The 23,213-nt window shown below is 45.2% G+C and overlaps 1 protein-coding gene across 7 annotated transcripts in view; it reads right to left on the bottom strand.

The window, feature by feature from the left end:
• Window positions 1-2,507: 2,507 nt before the first annotated feature.
• LOC147034379 (zinc finger Y-chromosomal protein 1-like) overlaps window positions 2,508-23,213 on the bottom strand; it is a 139,281-nt gene continuing 118,575 nt past the window's right edge. For all 7 annotated transcript variants that reach the window (XM_085881945.1, XM_085881986.1, XM_085881971.1 and 4 more), the window contains 3 exons: window positions 7,913-8,077; window positions 7,308-7,382; window positions 2,508-3,724 (listed from right to left, as the gene is read on the bottom strand). In XM_085881945.1, coding sequence (XP_085738071.1) covers window positions 3,542-3,724; window positions 7,308-7,382; window positions 7,913-8,077 — 423 coding nt within the window. In that variant the 3' untranslated portion in view covers window positions 2,508-3,541. The remainder of the gene's footprint in view (window positions 3,725-7,307; window positions 7,383-7,912; window positions 8,078-23,213) is intronic.

Below are 23,213 nucleotides of genomic sequence, written 5' to 3'. Positions count from 1 at the left end.
AGAAGAGATTGGCATGTCCTCATAGTGGCCATAAAGTGTATGATGATACGCGTATCAGCTTCCTCATGATTTCAGGTATTGATGATGTCGCCAGGATCAGCATTAAGAACACTCTCCTTTAAGGTCACCAGAAGATATTTGTCATCATGGTATCCAGCCTTACTTGCTTCCAGAGAAAGGTACTCAAACAGTTCTTCCTTATTACTTGAATTGGAGAGGAATTGTTTCCAGAGTTGAGGACCACATGGGACTCATGTAGCACCCAGCACACATTTGCTCGTTCCTGATGTTGAGCCACCTCTCTTTGATCTAGTTTCAGCTTTGATACTGTGCTCAAAATACCAATCCCAAACAATGGGGAGTTCATCGCAGTCACGCAGTTGAGATCTCAAGTATGGAAAGAACATAGTGGTATAAAAGTCATCAAATGTGGTGCAAGTTGGCTTTGAAATCAGTAAACAGATGAGAAGTCCTCCATAACGACAATAGCTCCATAGGACATCGGAGGAATTGGATGTTCGGCCTCAATGTCACCTTTGTTCATATTTACCTCTTGGACAATAATGTGCAGAAGAGCTGCCTTGTCAGAAGTCGGTTTCATTGATGGTGGTGGGAGTACCGATTCATGCTCAAACAAGCAGAAGCAGACAAGGAAGAGGAAGGCATACCTACACACACCACAAAAACAATGACAAGAAAAGGAGCAATCAGAGATTGCAGACCCTCACCAGGACTTGTTTTGTGTGGTGTACTTTGTGCACCAGTGTGTTAAATAATTAATACGAGACATAATTAGAACTGCCACTTTATAACTGCTGGCAGTGATGACTGGGTACCTAGACGTCCCGCTTTGATTGGACATCTGACCCTGACCCATGATGTTCTTTATTGTTATCTATCTATAATTCCAGCAATCAATGTGTGTGTCTGTCTGCATGTGTGTCTGCAACCGCCGTTTCTCGACAACCCCGAGTCTGATCTAATTGAAACTTGTCAGGAATATTGCTGGGGACCTGAGGATGTGCCTTTTCAAGGTTTGATATTAATCGGACAAGCGGTTCAAAAGTTACGGCCATTTATTTATCAACCAATGACAGGACAAGGTGCTATGACATCACTATTGACGTCACAATTAAATTGTTTTTTTGTTTGTTTGTTTTTTTTGCATGTACGGGCACGCACGTACAGGCACGCACATACGGGCACGCACCTATGGGTACGCGAAAGCGAAAGAATGGCGTGTGTGGTTGTTGTTTCTGGCACGCGGTTTGAAAGTTTTTATTTTTTTTTGCATGTACGGCCATGCACGTACGGGCATGTGAGAGCGAAGGAACGGCCTGTGTGGTTGTTGTTTCTGTGGTTTGAGAGTACTTTTTCCCACGCACGTACGGGCATGCGAGAGCGAAGGAACGGCCTGTGTGGTTGTTGTTTCTGACACGCGGTTTGAAAGTTTGTTTTTTTTTGCACGTATGGCCATGCACCTACGGGCCCGCACCTACGGGCACGCACCTACAGGCACGCACCTACGGGCACGCACCTACGGGCACGCACCTACGGGCCCGCACATGTTCAATTGAATTCAGAATGGGATTAAAATAAATTCAATGCAGATCAAATAGGTACAGTCCTGTATTGGAGGAATCAGAAGGAACCTGAACAAGCAAAAAGAAAAGATGAAGTCATCAGGAGGAACCTGAATAGGATTCACGTTTCAGCTGCTACACTTCTACCCTCAAACCCATCCAGGTACAGCCAAGTGAGCCTTATTCAAAAAAAAAAAATTTAAACCCACATCAAACAAATTAAACAATTCTGGCTACCAGACCATGTGTCTGATCAAGTTGAAATTTTAAATCTGTACCCCCCATTACTAATAGATCACAATTGTGAAGTTTCGCGTCAATTGATTAAGTGCTTCTAAAGTAAACATTATTTAATCTTTTCCTTAAATCCAATATGGCTGCCAAACCATATGCCCCATGACATAATATGTGTGAACATTTTGTTCCTCATGGATAGGCAGTTATATGTGTAAAGTTTCGCCTCGATCTGTTCAGCCATTTCAGAGAAGAAGATTTTTGAAGGTTTAAAAAAAACCCCCAAAAAACAATATGGCTGCCCAATCACCTAGCCGATGACATAAAAAAAGTGTGTGTGGACCATTTTATCCCTAAATGATCCTCAAACATTTTCTTACTCATCGGATGGAGCGTTCTGCATCTGCAATTATGATGTCATAATGAAGCCACCTATGATGTCATAAAAAAAATCACACCCATTCCCCATGAGTACTTGCTATGTGCCAAGTTTCAAAAAAAAATTGCCTGAAATACTCCCTGGCACTCAATGATGAACCTCAAAAGTTTGACGATGATCTATTCAGCTATTTCTGAGAAAAATGGTGACATACACAGACAGACAAACAGCTCTCTCATACTGTAAAGATTAAACAACTTGTTAATATGCAGTACGGTGATGTTGAAACCTGAATGAGAATAATTCAAAACTTTCAAAATGTTTCATTTCATTCATTTTAAGCAGAGGTTCAAAACAAAGCAAACAACACAGCTTCACAATGAAGCAGAAGTGATTTTTGCTTGTGCCATTTACATACACATGATAGAGTGAATAGAGCAAAATGTTTGTGAAGTACCCCTCCCTCATATATATACACAACCCACCCTGTACCATGTCACACAGATATGCTCCCCACCCTTAATCCCCCACCAACCTCCCCAACATATGCTACCCAGACAGAAACCATACTTGGGGCCCCCTTTGGCAACATGCAAAATTTGGTTGTGTTTTTTTTTAAGCATATATAAACAAACACACAAATACATCAATGGAAATATACAAAAATAATTTTTTTCTAGTATAGATTATTTAACAAAAACAAACAAAATCGACCAATAATAAAAAAATTGTAGTTAAATAAAAAGTTGCACATCATTTTGGACCACCTTGTGTATATATCTGTGGCATGTAATGCAAGTGATGAAGGAATACTGCTGAATACGGTTCCACATTTTATTAATTTAATTTGTTTATTCTGTGAAAATTTCTTTACATATTAATAATACACAAGTGACTCTCACACGTCCCACCCCTAATGTTTACAGGATATTTGCAACCTCCAGCTTGTTTAAGAGGATGTGGAGAGGAAGGAGAGATCAGTAAATGGAGGAAGTAAATGGAGGGGTGAGTAGTAGAGGGAGAAGGAAGAAGGGAAGGAAGAGATTGGTAGGTGGAGGGAAGGATCAGTAAATAAAGGAGAAAGACAAGAGTGGTTGGTGGAGGACAGCAATGAATTGGGTGTGGCAACAAAAGATGTGGAGTGATGGGCAAGGTAACTTCAAGATGTGGATAAAAAGATGTAAAAAAAGGCAAAAGAGGGGAAATGCTTCATATTTTCTCTGTGTAATTCCCAAAGGTGTGTGTGTGTGTGTGTGTGTGTGTGTGTGTGTGTGTGTGTGTGTGTGTGTGTGTGTGTGTGTGTGTGTTTCATTGAAAAAAAAAAGTTGTCATATGAAAGGCAGAATTAAGGAAAGCTGGAAAGGCTGTGTGTCCGTAGAAGATGTTGCCTCTGTTCACTCGGGCGCCGAAAGCCCTTTTCACAAACAGGACAACGGTGAGGATAGTCTTTAGTGTGCATTGAGATCACGTGACGCTTGTATCCAGACGCATCCATTGTGTGGTAATCGCAAAACTCGCACTGATACACCTGAACACAGACACACACCCACACGCAATGACACTTTGTTGTGGCCTGGACGCAATGATGCACATCTCGGCACAGGTTTGATTTCCATGTCTTGTATCTTACTAATTGTTTAATTGTCTCGCAACAACCAACTACACAAGTTTCTTAATCCTTTGAATCCAATAAAAAATTCTCAACTCCAAGCATAGGGGTATTTCTTTAACCTGTGGATGATTGATACGGGATCACTTTACACCCCAAGATGGGGGTATGTGCTTACACAGTGCACTTGCCAGAATAAAATAAATGCCTTTCATTAGAAACAAACTTTATCATAACAATTTGTGATATGAACACAATAAAATGTGCTACATGTATTAGTATTTGGAACCATGTCCTTTGGCACCATCCATTGCAAGAACACATGAAGGCATCAAATCTATAATACTCTCCACGAGAGCCTGATCCATCTTTCTCCAAATGTGCAGTAGATTTTGGTGCAGCTCTTGCATTTCACTTGGCAGAGATGGCCTTTTCTGCTGCTCCAGATCCTTATGTTCCCAGACATGGTTGATAGCATTTATGTCAACAAACTGTGGTGCCCAGGAAAGCAGCCACAGCCCATTCTGGCTCTTCTTGGCAAATGTGGTTCTCGACATATGGGTGTATGGCACGATCCTCATGGTGTAAATGTATTCTACAGTACAAAATACCTTTCTGGGATAGTAGAAATGTTTATAGTAGAGAGAGTGATGCAAGGGCCGAAGCCTCCTCTGAGTAATAACAGGAGCAAGAACACCTCATGAGGAATGTCGGCGAAGACTGCAGAGCATGGGGACAGCGCAGGTGAAGCCTCTTACGAAACAACAATAGCTCATAGCTCAACTGACTTATCTCCTTCCCTCCCCATGTAGTTTTACACCATCTTGTCTGCCAATTTTACTTTTTTTTTTTTTGCTTTCCTCCGAATTACCCTGCATATTGAACACTTCCGCTACCTCTCCCCCCCCCTCTTCATTTGTGGACTTAGATATGAAAAAGTCGAAGGCAATGTTTTCTGTTTGTCTTTCTTCTTTGTTGGATCTCCATACAGACTTATTGTACACCAGGAGAAAAAGAGATTGTGTCATTTTATTTACTAGAAGCACTCGCTCCCTACGGGAGCCGTCAGGGGGGGTCATGTTATTATTTTTATGCCTATTTTACTTCAAGGAGTCCCAGGATTACACACCAAAAAATGGTTGCGATCGGTTCAGCCGTTTTTGCGGTACCTGGGAACAGACAGATGGACAGACGGTGAATTATAGTAAGAAGATATTAAGATTATTCTCTCTCATCTTTGTTGAGAAGTTGGGCCACCCAGTCAAGATTGGGTTAGACAGGCGTAAAGCATCAAGTCAATTGTTATTAGCTCAGATAAGGTCCTAATTGAGCAAAGCCATAAATACAGTACATTAACACGGTGGAAAGGATGAAAATCCACCAATAGCAGGGTAGAGGAACACAACAGAGGTACACCTGGAGAAAGAACGGGCAAGGGGAAGAAACACCAATAAAAAGATGATGCTGTCTGAGCCCTGAGACGTTTTATATTTGCAGCAACAATTAACCTGGGAGTGCAACATGGCAATGATGGGCCAAAAGGTCTCATCGTTTCAATGCTTAATGTCATAAAGGATCATGCGATCATATGTTACACACCGTGTAGCCCCACAGAGACTGAGGACCCTTTTATATTTTAATTTCAATTCTACATAAGGAAAATAAATATTAAAACGGAATTAGCTCGATTGCTGAGAAAGCCCCACTCCTCTTCACACTGAGCGGGGACTGAACATGTGACACTTAATCACCCAAAGCACTGTTGTTTCATGTTATTTACATCAATTTCATTAGGAATTGACATTTTTATAGCGACGTTGACCTTCCGTGAAAATAATGTGGTCCAGCAATTTTCGGAGAAATTCGGCCAAGGGTTTGGAAACATATTAGGAAATATATATATATATATATATATATATATATATATATATATATATATATATATTAATAAAATAGATTATTGTGTTAAATCTTAGTTTTTGAATCATAACATGTTGTGGCATCTTTTCCCACTGTTGCAACTAATTTCCGTAGAAGCAAAAAGACGTGGGAACTTTTCCCACGAGGTAATACTGTTGCGGAAATGGGCCCTTAGTGGGTTATTAAATATAGGATTAGCCCAGATCCCCCCTTAAATGCATGTTTAGCCAGGTTGTTTGGTAATCGGACGTTACATGTGTGTCGGGAGGTGAAGCAGGCTGTTCAGTGTTCATACAGTGGTGGTGTACCTAGAGGGGCCTTCTTTTTCCTTCCCCCCTCTTAACGAGCCCCCACCCAGCACCCTGAGAGAGTCAGTCAACAAGACGTGTCAGCAATCCAATGGCGGAGAGTGGCTGCAAACTCGAACGATGGACGGATCACGGGTCCCCAGCGGCAGTCCCAAGAGGCCCGCCCCCAAAAAAGGCAAGGGAGGAACTGCTTGGTGCTGTCTGGGATCTGCTTGATGAGGAGTGACTCGACGAGCTGTTCCTCCTTGGCCATGAATCCAGCATGCAGGTCATTCCCAGGTTCATCCTGAGTCCAGCCTCAGGGCCTCTGACTGTCCTTGCTCCCTGAGCGGCTGGACCACGTTGTCTTTCATCCCGTCGATCCGCCTGCGGAGCCCAACACCCAGATTTGGCCTGGTCTGGTGTGCAGGCCAGGCCTGGATTCGCATACTGTACCTTGTGAGAAACCAGCTGGAACACACCATAGATCTTTCTCTCCTGTGCCGTCGACCTTACAGGGGCTGGACGCGCCGAGGCTGGTGCATGAGCGGTGCCGACAAAAGGACGTCGTCGCCGCCATATTGCCACGCGGCATGCGCGAGCGATGCCAATAGGAGTACGAGCGCCATCTTGCCACGCTGCATGCTCGAGCTGGGCACTCGAATCCGACACCATCAGCTTGTCACGAGCCGCATTCGTGCCTTCGACACTTTTCCTCTCGTCCATGAGGCACCACCAAGTACTCCGTGTCTTGTCTGCATGTTGTCCAGGCCTACGGCTTATTTTGCTAGGGCTCCCTTCAAAACCCGTATCCGTAGCTGCCTAGGTAAGAGCGGGTTATAGATTAACTATAACGTTCGTGAATGCTTTGCTTGTGTCGTGTTCCCTGATGTGTCCCCAATAAATCTGGCTGAATCATACGAAAGTTGCCGCATTGAATTTATTCGTGTCGCGCTGAAGAACAATCGCTCGATTTGTATGTAAAACCAAACTGGTTACGGACTGTGACAGACTTCGCTCGGTCTCTGACAAACCCAGTCTGTAGCCGGGGTCTATATTCCCAACTGGCAAGGCACAGGGGTACTTTGGTATCGCGATCTGAGACACGGGACCTGAGACCTGTGCCGAACTAGCCGGTGTTATAACCCCTGAGACGGCGGTGCTGTTAAGCGCCACCGAATCTTCAACAATACCACATTAATTTGTTGGATGGTCTGGGATCAGCCCTCATATTCAGGCATGAACTCAACTAGTTTGGGCACAGTGTCCCAAGTACACAAAAGAGTTCCAAGTACCTTTTTTCCCGAATGATACTTCATATGTTTCTTCAATTCCGTCTGCAGTTTGAAGCTCTTTTTACATCTGCGACACTGCAAACAGACACATCCATAATGTTTGGAGATTCATAGCTTGATGCCAAAATAACAGCAAGTGTCTCAGATTTTGCAAAAGGTAATTGAACAGTCTAAGGGGTTAAGGGCAATTTCTCCTTTTGAAAAATGGCACGATTCAAGTTGAAAAAAAAAAACTGCACGTGCGATTTCACAAGCACCAACTGCTGCATTATTAAATGTATCCAAACCACTTAGAGCACATCACTTTCATCACTCATGCGAGGAACTCTTACAATTCAAGGCTTTGAGCCCAAAATAGAAAGCAGTTTGAAATAAAGGCTTATCCCCAGATGGTGAAACGAGTATCCTCATTTTCAATGAATGGAGGAAATCACTTCTCGAAACAACATCAAAGTAAACCAAGTCATCATAAATGTTGGACATAAGATGCCATCTCGAAAACACATTTCACAACCTTTTGAAAAGAGAAATTTGCCTAAAGAATAAGGATGATAAATGCTTTGTATTAGGTATAGCATCGTGTACAGAAACAAAGAGAAAGGAACCTGATGAGGGAGCTCGTGAGTATGTGAGGACAGGACGTGTCTTGAAAGAGCGAAGGGGTCGGTCGAATGGAAGTCACAGTGACGGCAGTTATGTGACCGGCGTCCCCTGTGTGTGCCCATGTGCTTGGTGAGCTCGGAGGGACGATGGAATCCTTTGTCACACACCTGCAAAGCCCACATTCCCACACCACTGTTGGTTTCGCATACAACCATGTGACACCCCCAATAAAAGGTTCAATGAGATAGGAATCCCGGTCAAAAGATCTGCAATGCAATAAGTTACTTGTTAAAAGAAAAAAATTCCCACTAATGAAGTGCAACAACACACAACCCTTCATCAGCTCGCTCCCCCAGTATGTGCAAACCTGAGCTACATTGTGTCTTCATCACCACATCATTAATGACGTCATACCCTTCAAAAGGAAACTCCACTTCCCTTTGCAAGTCGTTTATCATGCTCACCCTCACCTTGACTTTCGTTTTATCCCTGCACAATGGGAATACTGGTAATGCGCTGGCAGATGTGTGGCCAGGAGTATTGTCCCTCAAAGCTCACATATACCAGATGTAGGTTCAAATATAACTGTATTTCTTCAAGTAAATCTGCTACGAGACCAGACAGCATCATCTCAGTGTCCGACAAACCTGCTCCACTGCTTTTGCATTTTCCTCTCTCTGCCCTTTTCACCTTACAACTTGCTCTCAACAGAATCTATTTGTCTCCCCCCCCACCCCCCTCTCTTCCTCCACCCCCCTGTAAAAGCTGGAGTTCCCCAAGGCAGTGTTCTGGGCCCAGTCTTATTCCTGATCGTCATCAACGATCTGACTCTGACTGACTCTGGAAAATCCACTTTATCTATTTGCTGATGACTCCACCTTCTACCATGACATCCCTCATCCCTCAGACAGGCAGGCAGCAGACTCTTCCCTCTCTTCAGACACTGACAAAATCACAAACTGGTCAAACACTTCGAATATCTATAATATAAGAAAGAGTGAGGTGTGTGCATGTGCACATAGCCTTTTCTTTGATTCCTATAAAATTCCAGGTCAGAGGTACAAAAAAAATCCTTTGCCCCACCCTGCCCCCATGGAAATTCTCTGTGTTGTATGCATGTGCACGTAGGTCTGAAAAAAAAAAGGCTGGGGCAATCAAATTTTACAAATGTGCTGGGGGTACCCAGGGTCAGGTCATGAGAACAAACCTCACCCCCTCCCAACCCCACAAGGAAATTGTATGTATGGATGTATGTATGTATGTACATCTCGTATTCAAGAAAATGACCTCAAACAAGGAAATTAGGCAATTTGGCCCATCATTGCAATCATACACTCTTGGGTTTTGCTATAGCTTTAACCATCAATCTTCTTGATGGTTTACAAAAGTCTAAAGAAGCCAATCATGATTGGGTGACCAAGCTTGTGTGTGTACATCCATAATATATATAAATATATTATGCATATATATATATATATATGTATATATATATATATATATATATATATATATATATATATATATATTATGCATACATACACACGAGCAGGGTGTGCTTGCAAATTGTATTAGCAGACAAACCGTGCTCCCCCATTATCTCAGGTCGCTTACCTGCATTTGATTTTTTTTCATTTATTTATATTTTAATTTACGGATGCTTTCCAACGGTTCTGTGATATGTCCTGGTGTATTGGCTTTGTTGTCCATCGGCACACAAAATTACCATGCCTCCCCATTGTCTAGGGTAACTCACCTGCATGTTTTTTTTTTTTCATTTATTTATATTTTCATGTATGGATGTTGTCCGATGAGTGATTTTTTTTCTGGTGTACTGGCTTTGATGTCCATCGGCACACAAAATTTCAGCTTTCTTCATCACCCATAAGATACCGATCTTTAATAGTCAGTCAGTGAGTCAGTCTTTAGAAATATATATATACAGTAGACTACTCGTAAGTCGTCACCATCAGGACCAAGAAAAAAGTGACGACTTAGACGTGTGACGAATTACGCGTATGCGAACATTCATGATGACTGTGGGGTGAAGGATGAAGTCGCGTGTGGCCTGGACACGTACATGTGAGAGGGTGCAACAATCTCTAAGCCGGCTATTGCACCAAAAGGGAAACACAATCCTCGGGGCATAGGTGGGGGTTCATTGGTGAGTTGGAAAGTGATCAAGCAAAGATGGAATTCATGAATCAGTTTATCAAAAGTAAAGATAATGAACAACTGTAAGACAACTCATATACCATCGGTGATGGTATGTCAACAAATTACATGACACAGTCATTGTGGTGATGACTACCACTCAATGCCTATGTGTAAGTGAGTGCGGTGATGTACAAAACAAGCCAATATAAAACCATGATCGGACTTCAACACTAAGCTTAATCGATCCTTTACTCCTTCGAGAAGTAATCCGTTATGTTTGACTGCCTCAAACTCTTGGGCATCTGGTGCATGAGAAAGGACTCAAACCGCTAATTGTATTCCATGATGTTGTCTGAGCAATCCTCCACCGAAAGACAGTATCGGCGCATCACATCCAGGACGCGAAATGCCTCCCGAATAGTTGGAGGCGCGTAGAATGACAACATATCCAAAGTAGAATGACAACTGTCGTCACGACGACCACGGCTTATGACCCCGTCTTGCGTAATACCCAATACAGTACTCAATGCCCAGCTTCACGGCCTAGCCTGACCACACACTGAGCCAGCGACCACCGTGGTCGCTGACTGAGCTGAACACAGTGCAGTTATAAATAGCCTATCACTGGCGGTGTACACCAATGAGCACGCATCACGATTCCATGAAATCGGGCTTCTCACGAGGCAGCAGTTCCGTGTGACGAGTTAGGCGTGGTAATTTACTTGAGTTTCCATTACGTGGGAACGGACAACATCTGACGAAGTGACGACTTACAGACTGTATTCAAAGGGATTCAACATGAGATAAATTCGAGACTTTATGACGCTGCCGACTTACAGACTGTATTCAAAGGGATTCAACATGAGATAAATTCGAGACTTTATGACGCTGCCGACTTAGGTGAAGTGACTTAGGTGAAGTGACGAGTTACACGGTGCCGACTTACGCGTAGTCTACTGTATGTATATATATATATATATATATATATATATATATATATATATATATATATATATATATATATATATATATATATATATACACAGCTCTGGAAAAAATTAAGAGACCACTGCAAAATTATCAGTTTTTCTGATTTTACCATTTATAGGTATGTGTTTGAGTAAAACGAACATTTTTGTTTTATTCCATAAACTACCGACAACATTTCTCCCAAATTCCGAATAAAAATATTGTCGTTTCGAGCATTTATTTGCAGAAAATGACAACTGGTCAAAATAGCAACAAAGATTCAGTGTTTTCAGACCTCAAATAATACAAACAAAACAAGTTCATATTCATTTTTAAACAACACAATACTAATGTTTTAACTTGGGAAGAGTTCAGAAATCAATATTTTGTGGAATAACAGTGATTTTCAATCACAGCTTTCATGCGTCTTGGCATGCTCTCCACCAGTCTTTTACATTGCTGTTGGGTGACATTATGCCACTCCTGGCGCAAAAATTCAAGCAGCTCAGCTTTGTTTGATGGCTTGTTACCATCCATCTTACTCTTGATCACATTCCAGAGGTTTCAATGGAGTTCAGGTCTGGAGCTTGGGCTGGCCCATGACAGGGTCTTGATCTGACACCTTGATTGACCTGGCTGTGTGGCATGGAGCATTGTCCTGCTGGAAAAACCAATCCTCAGAGTTGGGGAAAACTGTCAGAGCAGAAGGAAGCAAGTGTTCTTCCAGGACAACCTTTTACGTGGCTTGATTCATGAGTCCCTCACAAAGACAAATCTGCCCCATTCCAGCCTTGCTGAAGCACCCCCAGATCATCACTGATCCTCCACCAAATTTCACAGTGGGTGTGAGACACTGTGGCTTGGAGGCCTCTCCAGGTCTCCGTCGAACCATTAGATGACCAGGTGTTGGGCAAAGCTGAAACTTGGACTCATCAGAGAAGACGACCTTACTTCAGTCCTCTACGGTCCTTTACAGTGATGACTCCATCTACATCTCACTATCCGAAAACATGGACCATCTTCTATCTTCTCATCCAAACTCTCTCTTCCTCTTATGTGGTGACTTCAATTGTCATCACGCCAGTTGGCTAGGTGTGGGTACCTCTCTCACCTGCCATGGCACCTCAGCAAAAGCTTTCTGCGACTCATTGGGACTGACTCAATCGGTCAACTTCCCGACCCGGATCTCAACCAATGGTACTCCATCTCTTCTGGATCTGATTTTGACAAATTTCCCTGACAATATCTGCTGCTCTTCCTTCGCTCCAATTGGTTCTTCTGACCACGTCCTTGTTAAAGTGGACATCTCTCTGGCTGTTATCAGAGAACCACCTCACCGCCGTCGAGTCTGGCATTTCACTCAAGCCGACTGGCAGGGTCTCCGAGCAGCCATCAAACTTACAGACTGGTCTCCTATCACTACTTTCTCAAACATCAACTCATCCTGGGAATTCTTTCAAAGAAACTTGCTCTCCCTCATGCACAGATTTATCCCCTCTCGTGTTCAGTTGTCTTACCCTTCCTCCCGCCCTTGGTTTACTGAAGCTTGTGGCGAGGCAGTCGTCCTGAAACAACTTGCCTTTGCCTCATGGAAAGCAAACCCAACTGAGGGCAATCTCAGTTCTTTCCACAAAGCTCGGAACAAGTGTGTATCTACCCTCAGGAGAGCCAGAAAACAACATCTTTCTCATCTCAAGTCTGAACTCTCAAACCTCTCTCCCTCCTCAAAATCCTGGTGGCGTTTAATCAAATCTGTTACTGGTGTATGTTCCCCCTCCATCCCCTCCCTTAGCTCAAATGGCCGCACTGCTGATTCCACACGTGATAAAGCTGAATGTCTAAACTCGGTGTTTGCAGCTAAATCTTGTGTCCTAAACCCATCACTATCTCTACCCACTTTACCCAGTCGCACCCAACTGTCCCTGGACTCTGTATCCTTTTCTCCTGACAAGGTGGAGAGCTTGCTTTCAAACCTCGAGTCAGATTCTGCAACCGGTCCAGACGGCATCAGCCCACGTGTCCTCAAAGCCTGCTCTTCTGCTCTTGCTCACCCTCTCTCTGTTCTATTCACCCTCTCATTTGCCCAAGGTCATCTGCTTGGAAATCTGCTAACATCACTGCCCTGCATAAAAAAGGTGCAAAAACAGATCCCTGTAACTACAGACCAATCAGCCTTCTCCCAATCATCAGCAAGGTGATGGAATCCATCATCGCCTCAGATATGAAATCCTTCCTCTTCTCCAATGGCTTGATTTCCAATCATCAATTTGGTTTCAGACCAGGTCACTCTACCCTGGATATGCTGCTTCTGCTCTCCCATCAATGGATGGAGGTCCTCAATGCCAGACAGGAAATCCGAGCCGTATCCCTGGACATATCACGTGCTTTTGACACAGTCTGGCACCCTGCCCTACTCACCAAACTCTCTTCCCATGGTATTCAAGGCCATCTCCACTCATGGCTCGCAGACTTCCTCTCCTGTCGCAGTCAACGTGTGGCCCTAAATGGAGTTCTTTCATCCCCTCTTCCTGTGCAGGCTGGAGTTCCTCAAGGTAGCGTTCTGGGCCCTGTTCTTTTTCTGGTTTTCATCAATGATCTCTCGGACTCTCTGGAAAATCCTCTATTTCTCTTTGCCGACGACTCCACCCTCTGCCGTACCATCTGTCATCCCTCAGACCGGCAAGCAGCAGCTTCTTCACTCACTGCAGATCTGGATAAAATCACAAACTGGTCCAACACGTGGAACATGTCTTTCAATCCAGACAAATCTCACACTCTCACTATATCTCTTCGAAAGGACCGTTTACAAAACCCCCCCATCCACTTTCTCAACAATCCTCTGGAAGAAGTCTTTTCTTTCAAGCTTCTAGGTCTCACTATCTGCCATGACCTTTCCTGGGAAAGTCACATTTCCAACCTCGCCTCAAAAGCCAGTCGCCGACTGGGAATCCTGCGTCGTGCTAAGTCCTTCCTCGGCCCTCTTGAGCTCCTGACCACTTACAAAGCTTTTGTCCGTAGCCTGATGGAGTACTGCTCTCCCCTCTGGGCTGGTGCTCCTGCCTCCCACCTTTCTCGGCTTCACGCTGTCGAAACCAGGGCATTTAAGATCATCGGCATCTCCCGCAATGAAGCTGAGTCTTTGGGCCTCTCACTCAATCACCGCAGGTTGGTCGGTGGTCTTTCTGTCTTCTACCGACTCCTCTCCAGCCTTGCCCCCCTGCTCTCTCTGCGATTTGTCCCCACCACATTTCCACAGGGCGCTCAAGGTCCGCCAACAACCCCCTTCTGGTAAAACTACCAAAATCACGAATCACTGCTCATCTTCACTCTTTCATTCCTCTTTTTCCCGCCTTTGGAATAAACTTCCTCACTCTATTCTTTCCCATTCTTCCCTCCAGGCTTTCAAAACAGCTGTTCACCACCACCTCTTATCTTCCCCCATCCAAATCCTCGATCTTTTCTACCCCCGATAATCCACCCAAGCCCACTTCCTTCATTTCTCCTACTTTCCTTCCTGAAAGTCCCTGAAATGTCCATCTTCTCTTCGCCATGTTCCCCGTCCCATCCCCATCCCTCTCCCTTCCACAGTTCACCTAATGTGTCTGTTCCCCACTGTTTTGTCCCTTCCACTCCCGCCCCTCTTGTCTCATGCCTCCTTGCTGTGAGTTGTGTGTTAGCTCTCATACGAGCCTCGACCAAGGTATACAAAAAAAAAAAAAATCCTTGTGGTCTTTTGCAAACCTCAGCCTGGCTCTTCTTTGCTTCTCATTGAAGAAGTGCTTTTTCTAGCTTTGCACAACTTCAGCCCTGCCCCGAGGAGCCTGTTTCGAACCGTCCTCGCCGTGCACTTCACCCCAGCTGCCGCTTGCCATTCTTTTTGTAGGTCACTTGATGTCATCCTACGGTTGTTGAGTGACATTTGAATGAGTTGGCGGTCATCCCGGTCAGTGGAAAGTCGTTTTCGCCCTCTGCCAGTCTGTAGCTTTGTTGTCCCCAATGTCTGCTGCTTGACATTGTTCTTACGAACCGCCATCTTTGAAATTTTAAGGATGGAAGCAACGTGACACTCACTGTATCCCTCTGCCAGTAAAGCCAGAATTGAACCCTTCTTTTCCTCACTCAAAACTTTTCTTTTCAACTCTTTTGGCATGGGCAATAGTTATTTCTAACGGGCTGACCAGGGGTAGAAAATATCATCGTTTTGGATTATGGATGATCTGAGATGGTGGTGAACAGGTGTCATGAAGACCTGGAGGGAAGAATGAGATTGATGAGTTACTGATTGATTGAATGATAAGACTGCAGTGATTCTGTATTTTGAGAGTTTCACCAGAGGGTTGATGGTGGACCGTGTAGCCCAGCAGAAACCTAAGGGGGACAAAGCACAGAAAGAGTAAAGGGTGCAAGACCAGAAAGGAGGCGGAAGAAGACAGAGAGACTACTGACTTGTCTGCGATGAGAAAGTGATAGGCCCATAGACTCAGCTTCCGCGTGGGAGATTCTAATGGTCTTGAAGGCCTTGGTTTCCACGGCAAGCTGAGCAAGATGTCAGGCAGGGGAGCCAGCCTAGAGAGGAGAGCAGTACTCCATCAAGCTGCAGATGAAGGCCTTGTAGGTGGATAGGAGTTCAGTTCTGACAAGGAAGGATTTTGTATGATGTCGGAAGCTCAGTCAGTGACTGTCTTTGGAAGCGAAATTTAAAAAATGGTTTGCCCAAGAAAGATCGAAGCTGATAGACCAAAGGACTTTGAGTGACAACTTCCTCATGAGAATTGTTAGGAAAGTAGATGGGAGGGTTTGCTTGATGGTCCTTGATGGTCCTTGATGCTTGATGGTTTGCTTGAGAGACGGAGAGCGGGAGAGAGAAAAAGGGAGAAAGAGAAAAAGAGAGAAAGAAAGAAAGGGAGAAAGAAAGAAAGGGAGAAAGAAAGAAAGAGAGAAAGAAAGGGAGAAAGAAAGAAAGGGAGAAAGAAAGAAAGGAAGAGAGAAAGAAAGAAAGAAAGGAAGGGAGAAAGAAAGAAAGGAAGGGAGAAAGAAAGAAAGGAAGGGAGAAAGAAAGAAAGGAAGGGAGAAAGAAAGAAAGGAAGGGAGAAAGAAAGAAAGGAAGGGAGAAAGAAAGAAAGGAAGGGAGAAAGAAAGAAAGGAAAGGAGAAAGAAAGAAAGGAAGGGAGAAAGAAAGAAAGGAAGGGAGAAAGAAAGAAAGGAAGGGAGAAAGAAAGAAAGGAAGGGAGAAAGAAAGAAAGGAAGGGAGAAAGAAAGAAAGGAAGGGAGAAAGAAAGAAAGAAAGGAGAAAGAAAGAAAGAAAGGGAGAAAGAAAGAAAGAAAGGGAGAAAGAAAGAAAGGGAGAAAGAAAGAAAGGGAGAAAGAAAGAGAGAAAGAAAGAAAGGGAGAAAGAAAGAAAGGGAGAAAGGGAGAAAGGGAGAAAGGAAGAAAGAAAGAAAGAAAGAAAGAAAGAAAGAAAGAAAGAAAGAAAGAAAGAAAGAAAGAAAGAAAGAAAGAAAGAAAGAAGAAAGAAAGAAAGAAAGAAAGAAAGAAGAAAGAAGAAAGAAGAAAGAAGAAAGAAGAAAGAAGAAAGAGAGAAAGAAGAAAGAAGAAAGAAGAAAGAAGAAAGAAGAAAGAAGAAAGAAGAAAGAAGAAAGAAAAAGGAAAAAGGAAAAGAGAGAGAGAGAGAGAGAGAGAAAAGCAAAGAGAGAGAGAGAGAGAGAGAGAGAGAGAGAGAGAGAGAGAGAGAGAGAGAGAAAAGCAAAGAGAGAGAGAGAGAGAGAGAGAGAGAGATGGAGAGCGGGGGAGAGACGGAGAGCGGGGGAGAGACGGAGAGCGGGGAGAGACGGAGAGCGGGGAGAGACGGAGAGCGGGGGAGAGACGGAGAGCGGGGGAGAGACGGAGAGCGGGGGAGAGACGGAGAGCGGGGGAGAGACGGAGAGCGGGGGAGAGACGGAGAGCGGGGGGAGAGACGGAGAGCGGGGGAGAGACGGAGAGCGGGGGAGAGACGGAGAGCGGGGGAGAGACGGAGAGCGGGGGAGAGACGGAGAGCGGGGGAGAGACGGAGAGCGGGGGAGAGACGGAGAGCGGGGGAGAGACGGAGAGCGGGGGAGAGACGGAGAGCGGGGGAGAGACGGAGAGCGGGGAGAGACGGAGAGCGGGGGAGAGACGGAGAGCGGGGGAGAGACGGAGAGCGGGGGAGAGACGGAGAGCGGGGGAGAGACGGAGAGCGGGGAGAGACGGAGAGCGGGGGAGAGACGGAGAGCGGGGGAGAGACGGAGAGCGGGGAGAGACGGAGAGCGGGGGAGAGACGGAGAGCGGGGGAGAGACGGAGAGCGGGGGAGAGACGGAGAGCGGGGAGAGACGGAGAGCGGGGGAGAGACGGAGAGCGGGGGAGAGACGGAGAGCGGGGAGAGACGGAGAGCGGGGGAGAGAGAGAGAGAGAGAGAGAGAGAGAGAGAGAGAGAGAGAGAGAGAGAGAGAGAGAGAGAGAGAGAGAGAGAGAGAGAGAGAGAGAGAGAGAGAGAGAGAGAGAGAGAGAGAGAGAGAGAGAGAGAGAGAGAGAGAGAGAGAGAGAGAGAGAGAGAGAGAGAGAGAGAGAGAGAGAGAGAGAGAGAGAGCGGGGGAGAGAGAGAGAGGGAGAGAGCGGGGGAGAGAGAGAGAGCGGAGCAGAGAGAGAGCGGGGGAGAGAGAGAGAGAGAGAGCGGGGGAGAGAGAGAGAGAGAGCGAGAGAGAGCGGGGGAGAGAGAGAGCGTGAGAGAGAGAGAGAGAGAGAGAGAGAGAGAGAGAGAGAGAGAGAGAGAGCGGGAGAGAGAGAGAGAGAGAGCGGGAGAGAGGGAAAGAAAGAAAGAGAGAAAGGAGGGCACAATTTTTCAGCTTTGAAAAACATATTCCAGGTGTTTGACCAGCTTGTGATTTTTTTCAAAGTCTGAAGAGAGGGAAAAGGCTGCTGCCTGCCTGTCTGAAGGATGAAAGATGTCACAGTGGAGGGTGGGGTCATCAGCAAATAGATAAAGTGGATTTTCCAGAGTTTGAGAGATCGCTGATGAAGCTCAGGAATAGGACTGGGCCCAGAACACTGTCTTGGCACACTCCAGCCTTGACAGGGAGCAGGGAAGAAAGGATTCTGTTGAGTGCCACACATTGGCAATGTGTGGATTTGTCCTTGGATGCCATAGACAAAGAGTATGGAGAGCAGGGTGGGATGCCAGACTGTGTCAAAAGCTCAGGTTATGTCTGGAGAGATGACTCCGATCTCATATCTGAGATTGAGGGGCTCCATCCATTGTTGGGTGAAGAGAAGCAGCATGTCCAATGTGGAGTGACCTGGTCTGAAACAAAATTGGTGATCTGAGATGAGGATGCAGGAGAAAAGGAAGGATTTCATATCAACTGCGATGATGGATTCCATGACTTTGCTGATTTTGGAAGGAAGCGAATTGGTCTATGGTTAAGGGCATCTGTTTTTGCAACTGTTTTATGCAATGCAGTGATTTTGGCTGATTTCTAATTTGGTGGAAGATGACCTCAGGCAAAAGATAAGGTGAAAAGGGCAAAGAGAGGATGTGCAAGAGCAGCAGAGCAGGTTTTTAAAGACATGTGAGCGAATGCCATCTGGTCCAGTTGCAGAATCAGTCAAGGGTTGACAGAAACTTCTCCACCTTCTCAGCTGCAAAACATAGAGTCCAGGAGCAGTTGGGTATGACTGACAGGAACCCCATCTCTGTCCGTACCGACCATTCCCAAACTGTGCAGCCAGCAGCCAATAAGAGCGGCTTAAAAGATTATCTCAACCCCCGTCCCACAAATTTGCATATTCAGATCAAAAGACACTGAAGACGAGGCCAGAGGTTTATAAAAGGCGGAGCGAAGAACGAGCAGGGTGACTGTTCTGTGCTTCTGATTCCCTGTTGTGAGTACTGGTGTGGTGAGCGAAAAGTGGCAGCCACCTCCCAGGGACAGCGGGGAGGAGGAAAGTGAGGTAGGGCATTCGACCTGGCGTACCAGGGGAGCCCATTGGCACAAGGCCAGATGAACGTTCACAAAAGAGCAGTAATACATGACTAAACTCGGTCAGTTGGTGAGGCGGTGCTGATGTGTTGCCGCACTTTGGCATCCTGTTTTCGTCCCGACCATACCCGGATCCGAACCAGGGCCATAGCCAAAAGACTGTGATGAGGTGCTGCCCTGCCAGGACCACCGGTGTTGGGGGGGGGGGTAAGACCTTGCATGCTCTACTGTCCTGTCACGAACCCCAACTATGTCTGCAACCGTCGAATGTTTGAGGGGCTTCAGTTAAGGATTTAAGGACTTCTCAGGTGTTCACTTGGTCTGTTTTGGGCCTGAAGGTGTAAGATGGGATTATTGTGATTTTGTTTTCCAATACACTGGCCTGGTCTCATTGAATTGTTCACATGGTTCCTCATGGACGCACGTCAATTGACGTATTGACTTTGACCTACGTCAACAAACAATTGACGAAGGTGGGTTAGTCCTGTTCAAATTTCAAAGTGCCACATGCCAGGCTTCGCTCGGCCTTAACTAATCAGATTCAGCGTGTGGTGCTAAACACGACTCCTGATTGGCTTCGGTGTCCCACTGTGTGGGTACCACGGCACATTGGGCCGTTACCCATTTCCAGTGCATCTAACTCAGTTGGCAGACGTGGCCATTGTTTAGCAGCCCATGAGACTTTGCCATAAACAGACCGGTCACGTGAGGTCAACACTGTTGACTGGGTGCAATTCGAGCCTCGGTTCAGGACCAAATCCAGCGACAACCACAACAATATATAAAAGCGAGAGGTTTCTGTGTGAATTGGCCCAAATTGGAGGACGGTTCAACCTGCAAAAACACAACAGAATAATGAGAGACAGGGTGCTCACATAAATGAGAATGAGGAGAAACCGACCTCAAACAATAAAATTAGGCCATTTAGCCCATCATTTCTGTGCTGCACTCAAAATTTCTTACTTTGCTGCAGCTTTAAAGACGATTTTCTTGATGTTTTATTAAAATCTAAATAACCCAATAGGTTAGCAGGAAGGAATCGAGGTCTGCACATTCGCCTCTAAGCTGTCTCACCTGGGTTCGAATCTCAGTCTAGTTATAAACTGTCATCCTGGTGATCTGCGTCATACCGAGGTCTGGTGTCTACAGTTTGCCTTGCTACCTCGTACCCCCGGCCAATGTAAGTGTATGAAATTGCTGTTAAACGGCTGGAGATTATGGAGAGGGAGGTGAATATGTACATTAGCAAATGGCTCAGTCTGCTAGGAACGTTAAAATGTATTTCCCTGTGCAGCTTATCAGCTGAATTGCAAATACCAGCAATTGTGTAAGAGTTCAAGGTGTGCAAGACAAGGTTATTTATGCTGTTGCATGATTGCTCTGACTGCGTTGTGAGGATGACTGGGCTCGACGTGCTGTTCGGAGCTAAGTTGGATGTGAGTGCAGGAGTGCAAGAATGTGGGTAGCCGGTTTAAGATAAAGGCGGTCACTGGAGTGGTGCAAAAGGACTGACGAGGTATTGGATGGTATACAACGCGCTGGTGGTCAAAATAATATGAGAGATTAGCATGAGATGGTGATTGACGAGGTGACGTGGATTGAAGAAGAAATGAGTGACACAAGCAGTTGGGAAATCCCAGCAGGGACAGTGGACAGAATGGAGACAGCAAGTGAACATCACATAACATTGTCAAAATTGTGGAGAATGGAACTAACAGGCCTTAACTTCTAATTATGATCAGTCGCCAACTTGCTCTCAACCTCCACAAACTTCCACAAGTGGTAGATGGTGGAATACAAAGTCTGCAAATCAATGTAGGTGTGCAACGCTAGAGCATGTGCCATCAAGCTGTAAGGGAGCTCTTCAGCAGTACACATAGAGACACGATCAGACACTGCATAGCCTGGATGAAGCAGTTAACCAGCAAGTGAAGAACATCAATGCAAGAAGTTAGAAAGATCAATGTTTAATTGCATTCACAAGAGAGGGGTAGAGTCTTTAAAGACAGTCCTTGATGTTGACAGGAACTTTCCTGCTACCTGGTGTCAGATGGCAAAAAGCAGTAGACCTTGATGAAGCCCTTGTTTTTCCATTGTTGGTTGCGTGGAATATGCAGAGGCCAGAGATGGTTCTCAGGTCAGAAGAAAAGAAGAGGAATATTTCTCATGGTGAAGCTGACAGTGCCATGGAAATCGAAGATCAAGTGAGTTCAACAGGAAACTCTCCAAGTATGCAGACCTTGGTCTCTTGTGCAACAAACACGGGTGGACATGTCAAATTTTACCCATCAACGTTTGATGTCAGGGCTTCGTTGCTCAGTTTGTGTTCCACCTTTCAAAGAGTTGGTCATGATTGTTCAGGTGAGGAGATTCACAGATCATATGCAAGAGGCTGTGGAATCCACCCCGAGGTAGTATAACAAGAGAGAAATGATGAGAAATAAGACTTTTTTTTTTGTCACGTGTAACCCAATGTCCCCTGGGTGGCACTGAAAGTGCTGCTGGAGCCATTCGAGCAAGTGATATTGGAGAAGGACCGGAAAGCACAGCAACCACAGGTTCCACCTGAGAATGGGGACATTGATCAGCAGCATGCGGTTTGAGTATGTGTATAATATATATCAAGACCCAACCATGTCTATCACCCATAATTGGAGGGAGCAATCCATAAAATCTCACCTTAACAATTATCCCCGAGTGGCTAGAATTATTGGTTACTTTATTCAGCTTTCTTTGGCTAGAAGAGCAGGGGGTTAATTATTAAGATCCTAGCCACCTGGGGTCATTGAAAAGGTGAGAGTTGATTGGTTGTACCCTCAAATTATGGGTGAGACATGATTGGGTCTTGATATTTATATGATGAATGCCATTGGCATTGCAAGTGGAACAAGTTTGGGAGTCGAGGTGGTGCGCGTTTCTGTCTACACTGTCGCTGAGGAATAGCCAATAAGCCATGAAACTGGCCCGGCAGCTCATGGGAGTGTGTAGCGTTGGGATTCTCATGTATGTTCTACTTGGGAATGTCTGCAGCTGTGGAGGAACCCAGGTAGGGTTTGAAAGAGCAAAAGGCTTACCTTGTGGAGCCTTTTCTTAGGCTTGAAGAGCATGGGGTAAGTTAAATAAATAAATAAATAAACAAACAAACAAACAAAAATATCGTGATTTTGAAGCCTTTCAGCTTATGTACTGGCTAATGATGCACCTCCAACTGTGATTGGTGAGGCCAGATCGTATTTGGAACCCATAAGTGCCATCTGTCACATGGACACAGTGCGTTTTCACCCACCAATCACAACCGGGAAGCATCATCGTTGTTTTTTAAGCAGTCGGGAGTTGCACAAATATGATTATTGAAATGCTCTGACTTGGACAAATGCCGTGATGACACTATCACGACAATGTCATGACTGCAAACCCAGAAGGGCCTCGAGCAGTGCAAGAATGTCAACGTCAAATGCTGTCACCAAGCAGAATATCAATAATCACACACACACACACACACACACACACACACACACACACACACACACACACACACACACACACACACACACACACACACACACACACACACACGTTTGGGACTGCAGAACTTTAATATGGAGACAAATAAACACGACATAGTGACCGAAGCTTTTCGTGCTACACTCTTCAGGGTAAAAATTGCAGCAAGTGAAGTTGGAAGTGAAGGTGTGTGCTTTATACGCAGGTCTCAATAAAGGTAGATGCTGATTGGTTCAACTGTAATGACGTCACGGTTAATCCGAACGCCCATTGGTCAGCTCATCATCTTCACCTCGAGCTCCCATTGGCTGGAGCAGAGTTCGTCGATGATTGACGTTTGCAACCACATCCTGGAGAGAGGGAGCTGGAAGTTTACCACAGAGCTGGAATCGTCAAACACGTTACCGTTTTTGGACGTGTTGGTTGATAGATCCAACCTTGGTTTCACAACATCCGTCTACCAGAAGCCCACTTTCACAGGGCAGTATACTCGGTGGGACTCCTACAGCTCCACGAGAAACAAAATTGCCTTGATCAATATCCTGGTTAACAGAGCACAGAGGATTTGTTCACCTTGTAATCTTCCTGCTGAAATAGACAAATCATTAATATACTCTGTGAGAATGGTTATCCTGAGCATATAGTTGAGAGATACATACACAAGTTTCTAAACACGACAAAAGA

Source organism: Eptatretus burgeri, chromosome 1 (assembly GCF_056783735.1).
Source record: "Eptatretus burgeri isolate ZD-2024b chromosome 1, Ebu_testis_v1, whole genome shotgun sequence".
In the NCBI taxonomy this organism is placed as follows: domain Eukaryota; kingdom Metazoa; phylum Chordata; class Myxini; order Myxiniformes; family Myxinidae; genus Eptatretus; species Eptatretus burgeri.
Note: the sequence above shows the minus strand (reverse complement) of the source record. Positions and strands in the feature narration are given on the sequence as shown.